At 43.2% G+C, this 12,455-nt stretch overlaps 2 protein-coding genes across 2 annotated transcripts in view; one reads left to right on the forward strand and one right to left on the reverse strand.

Moving 5' to 3' along the window:
* Window positions 1-5,897, forward strand: part of T265_10922 (hypothetical protein) — a gene marked incomplete at both ends in the record, with an annotated part of 48,831 nt that extends 42,934 nt beyond the window's left edge. The window contains 2 exons of the mRNA XM_009177438.1: window positions 4,027-4,206; window positions 5,247-5,897. Coding sequence (XP_009175702.1) covers window positions 4,027-4,206; window positions 5,247-5,285 — 219 coding nt within the window. The remainder of the gene's footprint in view (window positions 1-4,026; window positions 4,207-5,246) is intronic.
* A 2,125-nt stretch (window positions 5,898-8,022) lies between these two features.
* Window positions 8,023-12,455, reverse strand: part of T265_10923 (hypothetical protein) — a gene marked incomplete at both ends in the record, with an annotated part of 56,502 nt that continues 52,069 nt past the window's right edge. The window contains one exon of the mRNA XM_009177439.1: window positions 8,023-8,075. Within this exon, the coding sequence (XP_009175703.1) occupies window positions 8,023-8,075 (53 nt within the window). The remainder of the gene's footprint in view (window positions 8,076-12,455) is intronic.

Raw genomic sequence — 12,455 nt, forward strand, 5'->3', positions numbered from 1 at the left:
TTCGGTAAGCCAGAAAATCGTCTTTTATTCTGGGGGTATGTCCCATGATCAGGAACCTATGATTGGAAGGGATTCCACGTCCACATGTCTCAATGGAGGCTTTTCCTCTTGTGAAGTTTCCTTGAGATAAGGTACTCTAATACAATGTATTATGTATGTGTATGGTGTATATCATGTATAAAAACCTATATATTATAGTCAGGATAAACCTAATATTTCTACGTGGGGGATCAAGCTTACTCAGTGCTAGGAAACTCATCAATGGTGATACGATTCAGCTTCTTAGAAAAACATGAACTCGATTTGGCCAATTTTTTAAACTCTCTTCGTTTCAAAAAGTTCCAAGGCAGTTTTATCCCGTTTTCGACATTTGCATGTGAAGATTTAGTAAAAGATAACGATACTTGTTTCCGTTTTGTTGTGCAAACTTTGTTGCAGTCTGTCTGCTTCACATGTCATTAGGTTTTCCACCTGCTCGTCAAAATAATATGGGTTTCCTGTGTTTTTGCTCATTTGTCTGGTTTTAATTTTCGGGATAAGTGTTGCTTTTTAGTGGGTGTGGCATTCAGTAAGTGTTTTCTACTACGATGTTCCAATTTTACTTTGTGGAGAAGGCTAGTAAGGTTGATTTTATTCTCAAACCATGTGTGTTCGTCGGTCTGCTTAATCTTTCTCAAGTAAATAGATTTTTCGATTATCAGGTGACCGAACGGTTGTCTGGCGCTGGTGTTTGTTGAATATGTTTCCTCTCCTCTGGGCTGACTACTAGTCACGCTCAATGATTTTCAGATGGCTGGCCGGTCACGTTCCTCTTGCGATCTGTTGTGTGTGCCTTCGTTATTGGTTTACCATCCCGAGCCCGATTTGATGTTTGGCTTCTTTGCTGACTGAGCTGTTGTTCTGAGATAGCGTTCTGCTAGTTTACTGCAAAAGTAATGAATTGTTTTATTGATTGCGCTTTACTGGCTGTTACGCTCAAGCGATGCCGCCCGGACTAAACTGTATACACGAGGGTGTATGTGTGTAATCGACATTCAGTCAAAAATTACGATTTTCTTGTTCAAGGCCCAACCCCTGGTATCGATCATCTATCCACCTATGACTGGCATCCCAGCCAATTGCTGGGTTGCTGCGTTGTATTCCGCAGATAGGTATGTTTGGTACATGTTCGTTCTTCTAGCCTTTGCCGAAATTCTGTCGATGACAAACCAAAGCCTTGTGATTGGATGCCATTGCGTTGTGATCGCAATCCAGAGTAGTAAATTCTACCATGCAGAATAAACCTTAACTGGCTTCAGTAGCGTTATTTCACTTCGTAATATCGTCTCTTAGGGAAAGCTGATTCCATTCCAAGGATTTGGCGAACCGCTGCAATCGGCGTAGAGCACTCTGGGGCAAACTCTCAGCACACCATTAGACAGTCTGGATTTATGTCTAGCCATCCGACATTTAGTCTTACTATTATTATTTTCAGCTGTTCCACGGTACCTCAATGTCCCCATGATAGCGGAAATCAGCATAGTTGGAGCTGTAGTGTTCAAGCTGATANGATTGGATGCCGTTGCGTTGTGATCGCAATCCAGAGTAGTAAATTCTACCATGCAGAATAAACCTTAACTGGCTTCAGTAGCGTTATTTCACTTCGTAATATCGTCTCTTAGGGAAAGATGATTCCATTCCAAGGATTTGGCGAACCGCTGCAATCGGCGTAGAGCACTCTGGGGCAAACTCTCAGCACACCATTAGACAGTCTGGATTTATGTCTAGCCATCCGACATTTAGTCTTACTATTATTATTTTCAGCTGTTCCACGGTACCTCAATGTCCCCATGATAGCGGAAATCAGCATAGTTGGAGCTGTAGTGTTCAAGCTGATATACTCTGTCGTTGATTCATTTCGGACCGCGTTTTTGATTTCAGCATTCGATATTCGTCGTATCCACCGTGAATCTGAGATGATCGACTCCTCGAATAAGCCCAGTTCGGGTGGCTGGGTTGTAAGCGCTTTCATAGGATACTGTATTTCTACGCGAAGGTTATCTGTGGATGCATACTTCCTTCCTTGATTGATCGTGTATTTCGGTATTCGAAGAAACCTACTATGTTCAGTAGCTCTCTGTTGACTACGGGCTATTTTAAAATCCATTCCAACTCTCATACTGATTTCTCTGGAATTTCTGTGTCCTTTAATCATTGCGCGAAAAGGCATATCGCACCATTCATTCACTAACTTGTCATTGACTTTCCGCATCATTGTCCATCGTTGATTACAGTGCACTTGAAGACCCAGGCAGACTGGGTTCGAGCATACACGCTTCAGAACAACATAGGATTGGACTTAGTACCGAGTGAACCTACGTTTTGACGGTACTTCATAGGAAATTATGGCTAACTTTCCACTTTTTCTGTGACATTTTGACGAAACTCAGGGGCTTTGATCTTTGTAGCGTGAAGTATGGTAGTGAGCACATCTATTCTTAACCCCTTGTCTTCTTCGCTCACTTGGCTATATGAACTTCAACGCGGAACTGTGCGTCACTGTCATGTGTCTATACGTCGACTTTTAGCCAGGCATTCCAATCAACCGGGTGGCGCTCGTGGTTTTTGCTTCACCCTCCACACATTCCGTGAGCCTGCCGTGTCATAAAATTAGGAGGTTAAATCGACCCCACAATAGCACTGCGGGAGTGGAGCAGATGGACTGTAAGATAACGAAATAAACTACCGTGATGGAATAGGTACCACGATGACAGGCGCGCAATGGAATAGTTGGTTTAACGGAATGTAATCTGGTGAGATGGCCCAAGTGGTTAGAGCGCGAATTTACTGACTGGAAGGTCCGTGGTTCGAACCCGATCTCTGCCTCTCGACTTCCCCTGTCCAGGCTTGGGCAACCTGGCAGTATCTCAGCCGTCGTGCTTCCTTCGAGTGGCATGGCACTTAGGCACCGAACGGGTGCTACAGCTGGATGATTTTATTTTTATGTAATCTGGCTTGGAGTTTCATTACGCGGATGGCAACAAGATACCGGGAGAAATTTAGACTTAGGCGACTTAAGATGTGATTGACGTTACAAGGACTGTCGAAATAAGCATAACTCACTGGGAACTCAGCTTCTCTTAGGTAGCCGATAGGTTTTCAGCCAACTAAACCTTGCAAAGTTATCAGAGACTATGGGCATCTTCTACGTAACCCAGAAGTGTGAGTTCCGTTATCTTGTATCCCTGCCCATCTCAACCACCAGTATCTAGTACGTTTGTACTGATGCGACCTTTCATTGGCGCTCAATTTCGCACAGCTCAGTCTCAAACGACTTCCCGGGATGTTGTTGACGCCATTTTTTCAAGGTTTGATTGAAAGCAACAATTGGATTCATGCTGGCCTGCGGATTTCAACGCCCTTGGTTTCCCTCCCATCTGAGGTTTTTGTTCAGCTTTATGGTCTTCAGTTATTGCCCAGCGATAATTTGGTGTGGGTTCGACAGTACTGATCTATCTATTCCAACTTCAGATATACGACAACAAATAGCCTGTTTGGAATAGGTCTACTCATTCTAGGTTAGAAGAGGTAAGACGAACTCACTCGAAGTGCATGCTTGTTGTTGACAAATCTCACGTACTTGCACAATGTTATTTATTCTGTGAGAGGACGCACACTCTCTAGACTATTCAGCCAGTGAATGTGATTTTGACAAGACCTTGGGGAAGTGGGCATTTCGCATACAGCACCATCCTGTTCCATGTAAACCCATGCTCCTTGGAGCAAACAACCGATCTAGTGGAGAGTTCAGTCATGGTATTCTCATTGAGTGTGCCCGTCAAAAGATGTACAGCCTGATCGCCGCCGATAACTGTTACTCCCATGGAACGTCTTTTCTTCCTTTGCTGCTTAGTACGACTGTCATTAGTTTACTCGCAGGAATGTTGGCATTTCTCCAATCATTAAAGCACGTCTAAAAGGGATTTTTTAGCGGTAGAGCTGGTACATTCTATTGCACTGATCCTGCTTTCTTCATACCCGTTTTAGTCGATCGTCAAAGTATCCAGTGCATTACAACCACTTCTGGATGGTTGTGTTAGGAATCGTGAATGTTGGTCCTACCTGGTGGAGGGCAGAGAAGTTCCAGAGTCCCTTTTTGGTCTTGAGGAAATGGACAGCACTAACGGATCGAGAGCAGTCCTGACCCGTTCTCAGGGGATATCTCCGGTGAGCACCCATATGGGATCCATCAATCCGAATCGCATTCGCCAAATTGTGAACGCAAAGCCTTTCGAATCCACTCCCACTGCAAGGCGCGAGTCCATTTTGGCTGCGACCACTGTTGGTGGTGACATTCCCGACTCACATTCATCTACACATAGCTTTCCACCCTCTGAAACCTAAGTCTTTCTTAGAGCGTTCCTCCCATTTCAGAGTTTTGTCTCAACTTTTCTACAATATAACGGAAACTGCACAACGTGGTAGTAACAAGACAATCAAGCGCCTGGTTTTTCTCTCTACTGAGCAGCTCAATCGTTTGGTCGTTCCAAAAATGACTTTATTGATTCTTGGTCCTACTGTGATTTCCTCCTCTTACTTCCCTGGTTTTTGTCAACTCGGAAGACATTTGTTCTATTACATTGTCATTCGCATTGCTTCTCATCGGTTGCAAATAATAGGAGAGTTAACGGTGGAATTCTTCTGGTGCTACTCAGAAGCAGAACTGAACTGACTAATCATCTGTTGTAAAGATATATAAAATGTGAAATTAGCCTGGAGGACATCCATGTATCGGTTCGGTTGTGATTAAACCAATAATAGTTTTTCGTTTCACAGAGATGAAAACCTTAGGGTAAGATGTAACATATAACAAGATTGTAACCGTATTTTTGCACTCAAAGACTCGCACGAATACATGTTAGACAAAATCCTGCAAACGAATGTAAGATTGGTATACCCAACCCTACCCTCCTTCCTGTTCAGATCATGCTACTTTTCACTCCTGTAACGCCATCACCAACAAGGCTAAGGATATACTTGTCAGTCTCAGGCCACGTAACTGCACTCCTGTAGATCTTGGTATTTTTGAGTCCTTGCAAGAAAAATGAGCAATTTTGTGTTTCCTCCTATACCCCTATTTCTGACACCCGTGGAGCCGTGCACTCGCTGCCCTAAAAGAATGTCGTAGTGCTACTAAACGTTTTACTTCACATGCCATCTGATCCAGATAACTACAACCCCACCTCTATTGCCCTTTTTTTATCCAGATCTTGGGAGTCAATTCCGGTCATACAACAATTAAGTGACCTGGTAAAATAACTTTGAATTTGGGGCCTGACATCGTCCTGGTGTCGTGTTGTCGTACTTATCACACGTGTGGTCATCCAGCGTGGACTCGCCAAGTGGAGTCGAGTTGACATGTTTCCATATCTCGTGGAACTTCAATCTGTCGTAGCACGAAGACCTGATTTTCAGACTACCAATGTAGGAACTGAATTCTGATTCTTTGATTTGGCTCGAAAACTTCCACAAAACCTCCCTTCTGTGGTGCCTTATTGGTGCCCCTAAGAGTCCAAAATATCCACGCAGATGTTCGCAAGGGATTCGGTTTTTTCACATACCATTCCCTTGGTTTATTAGCGATCACCATCGTTGCTTCTATACTTCTTCAAGTTATTCAGTCCTTCATTTTCTCTCCAAGTTCTGCCGCATTTCAACTTAGTGGTACTTGAGTTCGTGTCAACGGGACACTAAACGCTTACCTTACATGCATTCGTGTTTCGACAGCATTGAATGCATCTGCACTTCACTTGCACCCCATTCATTTTTTCCCTCCGTCTATCAGTTCCCCATTATTTGTTCCCAACCTTGATCCTAACTTTTTATGTAACCGAATTCTACTGGAAAATCGCTTTCGTTTCCAGCTCTCTCCTAGGTATAAGTCCCAGGTCCGTCGCATTCTAGAGCAATTCTGTTTCAAAAGGGGGCGATGTTCTTTTAACGAATCACTCACTGCTACTAAATTGGTTCAACGAGGCATGTTCCCCTCCCTGAACCGATTATCTGAGGGCTTATAGTTGGGATGTATCCTCCCCCGTATGTTATCGCTACTAGCTCAATAGATACTCCACTGGTTTTGCATCTTCCACTCCATCATCACGATCCTCCCGCTGAAGAGCACACCAATGTAGCCTGACCATCCATATCAGGTTTTAGTGCTAATTGTCGGGTAGAATCCTTTCCTTCCCTGTTTATTCTCACGACTAGTCAACGTTGGAATTCCCTTCCAATTTCCGTTTTGCCCTGTAACCTGAGCGCAACACCTCATGGTCATCCAAATTTGTACTTCATTCGTATGCCAATTTTCTCAACATTTCACGCTTGTTTCATGCTTTTGCCTGCCTGTTTACGAGGCCTCTGACTAGATGGTCAGGTGTTTGGGAAAATTCCAAGCTATGAAATTTCGGTAATGAGGAAATCAATGAAGATGATACGACCAAGTCCTTTTAATTCATTTAGGCATGCTTACAAGAACATGTAGCGAAACGATGTTGAACTGGCATTCGGGTAATCGAGATTGAAATTCAACGGTTGAGCAAGATCCCTGGTAAACGTTTGCTGAGTAACTGGTCACGATATTTAGACCACTTTGTGTTAGCAAGACTGTTTGTTCTCGCTGTAATAACATGAATCTTGATGAGTTTAACCATGAATTTAATAGGCATACGAAGGGACCATACATGTTTGCCGTCCACCACGTTCTCAACATCATGCGAGGCTTTAGATGAACGCTTAAACGTATGTGCACCGTTTTTTTTCATTTACATAGCTCAAGTAGTGCAACCATATTATCAGCGGATGTATAGCCAATCGGTTCAATTGGTTCTTCTGGCGGATGTCACAATAATATATACCAAACGAAGGACGTAAACGTTCAGGCCTGTCGTCTGTACGTCCACGCTGCTTAGGCTGCATGGAAGTGTGCAGCTGCATCAAACTGGTCATTTCTATTTTTCACTTCTTTTTGCGCTAACGAGCAGTGGTCTGCCTACTGACAGTCGCGCTCCGCACCGGTTGCTGAGACTCCTGTGGTTCATTCGCTTATTTTAGCACTGATTAGGAGCACCAAGGTTGAGTTTGATATTCCCGGATTAGGTAATATATTTCGCGGTGTTTTCGACGGGTTTCTGCTCCAGATGATTGGGCAGAAGCGTCCCGGGTCTCATTGAGTCGAGTTGAATCAAGTTTGTTTCGTCATTTTTGCTCTGATTACTCAGTGGGTCCTAGTCCCCGCTTGTAACCCAGACATGTCTTCCCTAGGTAGTATTCTTCTTTCTTTCCTTAACCTGAACACGTGATTTCTCCGTTCTGGATCCTCCTTGTCAATGCACATAACAGTCCCTTGGGCTGCAGTTGTTCCAAATATGAGCTATATGGAAGTCTATGAGTTCGACTTGTTTAACGACTCCCGTGATCATGTGAGCATTTCCATCTCGGAACCCCGACTTCTAATGTCTTGCCTTCAGTCATTTCTGGGAGGCATTAAGAAGACCCTTCTGTTAAGTTAACTCCTATCAATGTGAGCATTTCTGCCTGTTGCGTAATCATTGGCTGAAAACGTCATGGCATCACTCTATGCGGTAGATTCAGCTGGTCTCTGCACATCTGTTTTCAAGACAATTCGGCTTCTATCTTCCTCTGCTGCTGTACTGAAGTATTTATTCATTTATATTATCCCGTAAAATATTTCTAATCAGTTTAGCTGCTCATCCGTTTTTTCCCTTCACTCGGCGTAGCCTGTTGTGCGATTGCCACACCTCCACATACACAATCGGTTTCTGCGTGTGATCTCAGTCATTTTTATAATCCCTAAGCGTTTCAACACTGATCCAATTTTCGCACAATGAATTCTGATAAATGTCAGTAACTTCTGTACCTCGCTTTATCGCTAATTGTATCAGTGTCTCACACGCCTTTTCTGTTTTAAACTTCGAGAAACAAGCACTCAATTGTTTGCTGTTCAGTGATCCCCTACCTTGTCCGCTACCCGGCTAATCCTATTTCAGTGAGAGGTTGTCCCGGTAATGCCTCTTTACCTGAAATGCTTCAATTAATTAGATACAAAGGATGCTTTCCGTAACTGTACAATCACTTATCAAATCCACTATACATGCGCAAACTCTCTGGCAAAACGTCATCTCTCTGCCAGCTGGATTTGAACAAGAAAGTGTAGTTCTCATTCCATGGTCCAAATGGGTTGGAGAATCGAAATGAGTTCATGATAAACACATGCAACATCAGGTTGTGAATAAAGGTGTGTTTACAAGCTATCAGGATTGTGCAGTAATGTCGGTTTGGTTGAACCCGTGACGCATGGAGATGATAATGAATTAGAGGCTTCCCCCCATCGCATTGCACTAACAGTGCGCAGAGGCCTGGAGAAAGTCCGTGGAAAAACCCAAAATCAGCGGCTTTCTCAACGTTGAACTGAAGACTAACCTCTAAACAAGCCTCGACAATTGATATACACTTGATGTGGGTAATCTTCCCGTATGGCAGTGCAATAAAACTGAGAATGACAGTAGCACTGGGAGAATCACATCGTACGCGTGTTTCATGAATCGCGGTCTTATTCAGCATGTCAGGTCAAAAACGTTTATCTTCAACCACCATTTCTTCAAGGAGACCACCTCGCCTGAAAGTACAGCATCGAGAAGAGCATAAGTTCATCCGTTCGACCCACTGCGAATAACGATGAAAATTTGAAAATCACTACGCATCACACCTAGCGTTAGAAAAAAACGTTGGCCAATGTCATCCGCACCTAGATGAACGTGATTTTTTTTATCCATTTATTGTAGTAGTTGAAGTGATCAAGTAGATCACTATTTTCAGGCATCTGGAGTCTAATGTCCTACACAACAAGAAAGAATTTACCAACCATATCTTCAGCGGAAGAAATGACTACAAGTGCCTTTGACGAATAGCGAAATCCTGCTACACAAGGAAAATGGCCAATGGTAAAATCCGCGGGATTTATCACCATCTATCATCCCTATTTCAGCGGCGTCTTAAATGATTTTTGCCTGTGTTACGGAGGAACAATGCTGTGATATCTAAACGAAGTACTGATGCTAAACCCTGGTGGTGTAGTGCCCACAAAGCTACCGAAGACTCACCTAATTACATTCAAAGGTGATGTGGCTTTCACATTGTACATAGGGTCTGTCAATCCTTGACGGATTCTATCTGAAACCTCCGTGACACACCAAATATTACCATTTTGACAAGGCAGGGCAAGGCAATTCCTCGCTTGTTCCCAATCATGTCTCATTGAGCGGGGCCAACGTGAGAGGAACATTCGCAAACATGTGAATATATAACCACAGAAGAACCGTGAACCGGTACTCTTCAGGCGCAGTTGACCTATTGGCCACTGCTGTGTATTTTCAACTGTGCTGCATTAATTCATCGCACTGGCCAGGCAATTGGGTGATGGCTCAACTTTCCTGAAGCTCTTTCGTGGCCACAAGCGATTGCGTGTGAACTGTCCTGAAAGGCATTCTGTGTAAAAATTTCTCCTGGTGACCTGGAGAAAGGAACGGAGTGTGTCATTTGTGTACATCCTACGGGTTCTGTAGGCCTTACGAGGTTCTCTTTGCACTTCACATCCTCAGATCTATAAGATTTAGTTTACTGGCCAAGTCTTGCAGCTTTTTTAGACATCTCCATTTTAAGCAAACCCGTCTGGATTCTGTCCTATGTAACACCGACAAAATGCGGTTCAGCGTGAGTAGTTTCAAAAGAGATTTTACTACTTGGGTTGTGCTACAGGATTTATGAATAAGAAAATATCGGCACGTCAGTTATGAAATTGCAACTGCTCTGTAATTGGTTTTATGAACTTGTATTCCAGGTTTCTTTTAAAAGATATGACTAAGTGGGGACCTCAGAGTAACTTCACTGCTTTGTCGGTGGATCGAACCGTTGAATAGAAACTATGCACCGATATTAGAGGACAAAAATAATTATTTGAAATGAACAAGTGGAATGGGCAAAGCGGTGTTAGATTAACCGTACCATCAGGGTTAAATTCAATGGTCCCAATACACTGCGTAGATGCGGCTGATGCTTCTGAACAAAGTGAAGCAACCGTGTTGTGTCCGAAGGCGTTGATCATTTTTAGAGATGCGATGAACTCTCTTGTGTCCACTGAAGATGCAGAAATCAGGATCAGATTGATCCAGCCCAAGTTCCACCGGGTATCAACATTTCAAGGTTTGCTGATGTCCAATAAATTAAAGTGTGCGAAACTGTTCAACTTACGTGTTACACACCAGATTAATGCTTCGGTGGGATTGTGCGATTTGTTTAGGGCATACACAAGCAACCAAAAGACCGGCATGACTTTTCTTACCTTTATGGATTGACCTGGCAAGAAGCCTCGTTCATTGACTACCAGTTGATTGAGTTAAGCTTTGATCAGCTGGCCTATCCAACTCTCACAACTCTAAATTTACCCGCTTTCTAAGAAGTCAAAGTAGCGGGATCGTCCATCATTACCTGATCTAACGAAGTGAGGTTATATATTTTGAATTGCGTGAGTCTTTGTATATCGGATGTTAACCGGTGTCCTTAGTAGTACAAACTATCAGCTGTCAAGTTAATTAGATACATGCAGACCCAGTAAGGGAAGAAAGCCTCCTATCTTTGGGAAAAGACTACATATGCGCTAGAAACTTCAAGCCGAATTCCTAGACACTTGTCAGGTGATTATGAGGTAATCCAAGATGATCGATGACATTTACGACACGACCTTCCGTTCGATAATTAGTGGCCAGATTATTACGCAACAACTAAATAAACTAGATTTGACAGTTGACCATTTCTTTTATATTCGAGCCGGTAAATGCTTACAGTAGTGTGGCTATATCATGCAGTAAAATGAGGTACCTAGATGCGTATTTTATAGTGTAAAAATCGGTGAAAAGGTTTTCATATAGTCTGACCAAATCGTGTCTATAAATCAACATATCTACTTTTGGGATGCGGTATTTTTTGCTGACCTTCAGCACAAACCCATTCCGAGAAACGGACAAAACGAGTTCTCTACTAGCTCGGATCCACCGTGCAAAGAAAGCATTCACTCTTTTATGGTGAAATGCATATAAGGATTTTTGTACTTACGGATCAGCGATGTCGGACATTATGGCTTGCAAGTCAACCGCGCAATTTTCTTCAGTTTCACTTCAAAAATGCCAGTTGCCGAATTCGAATGGTGGCTTGGTAGAACCTGACTTGGTTTGAAGACTGATTCCCTTCTTGAACGACACAACACCTCCTATGCATTGATGAAAGGGCTTTTATCTCGGCCCTTGGCCATATTGTTGAGCTGAACAAAGTGATCGATTCGTCTAGAGGCTCAAGTTTTTTCCGATAATAGGATCCTTTAACATATTTGATTTTTCTGTGTCGGCTTGGTGAGTTGAATGTTCCTTTGTTTCGGGGGCGTTATTCTTCAGAACAACCATGGATACACTATACTGATACAGTCAGGCAGGGATCGGATGCTCTCACAGAGGGACAGTTTCACCGTGTAGTTGGTTGTTGTGCGATTATACACTCTGATGTACCCCAAGGGTTAACTGCTTCGCCAATCGATAGTGTACTTGGAAAGAGCCACAGTGTGGTACTCTGGAAATTATACTAGATTCCCTAGGCTTCTGGTAATGCGACCGTTTTTACACCTACGTAGTAGTAGAATCGCATTTCGCATCACAGCTTGATTGGAAAAAACTTTGTTGAATGTAGTAACAATGTTCGAGCGTCCGTTGTTAAATTAGTATCAGATCATTACAGTCTACACCAGGATGGAGATCATATTGGTTAAACAGGCTGGGTGAATGCGTTTCCGTTGCAGCATATACTGTCGGCGACGCTGCGTAAATCTTTGCACAATTTTATGGCAACCTATTGTTCGTTAGTTCTTGCAACATCTTGTGGCCCTTCTGATGAACGGTAACATAGTTCTGATTTCATCCTAGAGGCGACAATCGATGGGCAGGTTTTGGAAGTTCAGTGGTGTATGCTCCATAGATTCCCCTGCGCACCTAGGGGATTTCGCTTTTCATTGGTGTGATTCCCTTTTGACAGAGTGGTGCAGTCGATATGGGGATTCAAGATGTAGACAACTTGAAGAAGTTGGACTTGTGAGCTGCCTGTCTGTGCATTTAGCTGGACTGCTGCACACGTTGACGCTTATTTGGGATCCGAATTGGATTCCGGGCAGACAGTTCTAAATTTCAATGATAATTTCGTTTCACGCTTATAGCCAAACCCAAACTGAACAGCTGGGAATCACTGTATAGGGGAGTCATCTTTATTACATGTTACCAACAGTGATCTAACAAATATCCGGAAGGATATGAACCCTTGAGAATCGGATTGTCAGTCGAAAGGTGTCTGCTTTGGTCGCA

Source organism: Opisthorchis viverrini, assembly GCF_000715545.1.
Source record: "Opisthorchis viverrini unplaced genomic scaffold opera_v5_421, whole genome shotgun sequence".
Classification (NCBI taxonomy): Eukaryota; Metazoa; Platyhelminthes; class Trematoda; order Opisthorchiida; family Opisthorchiidae; genus Opisthorchis; species Opisthorchis viverrini.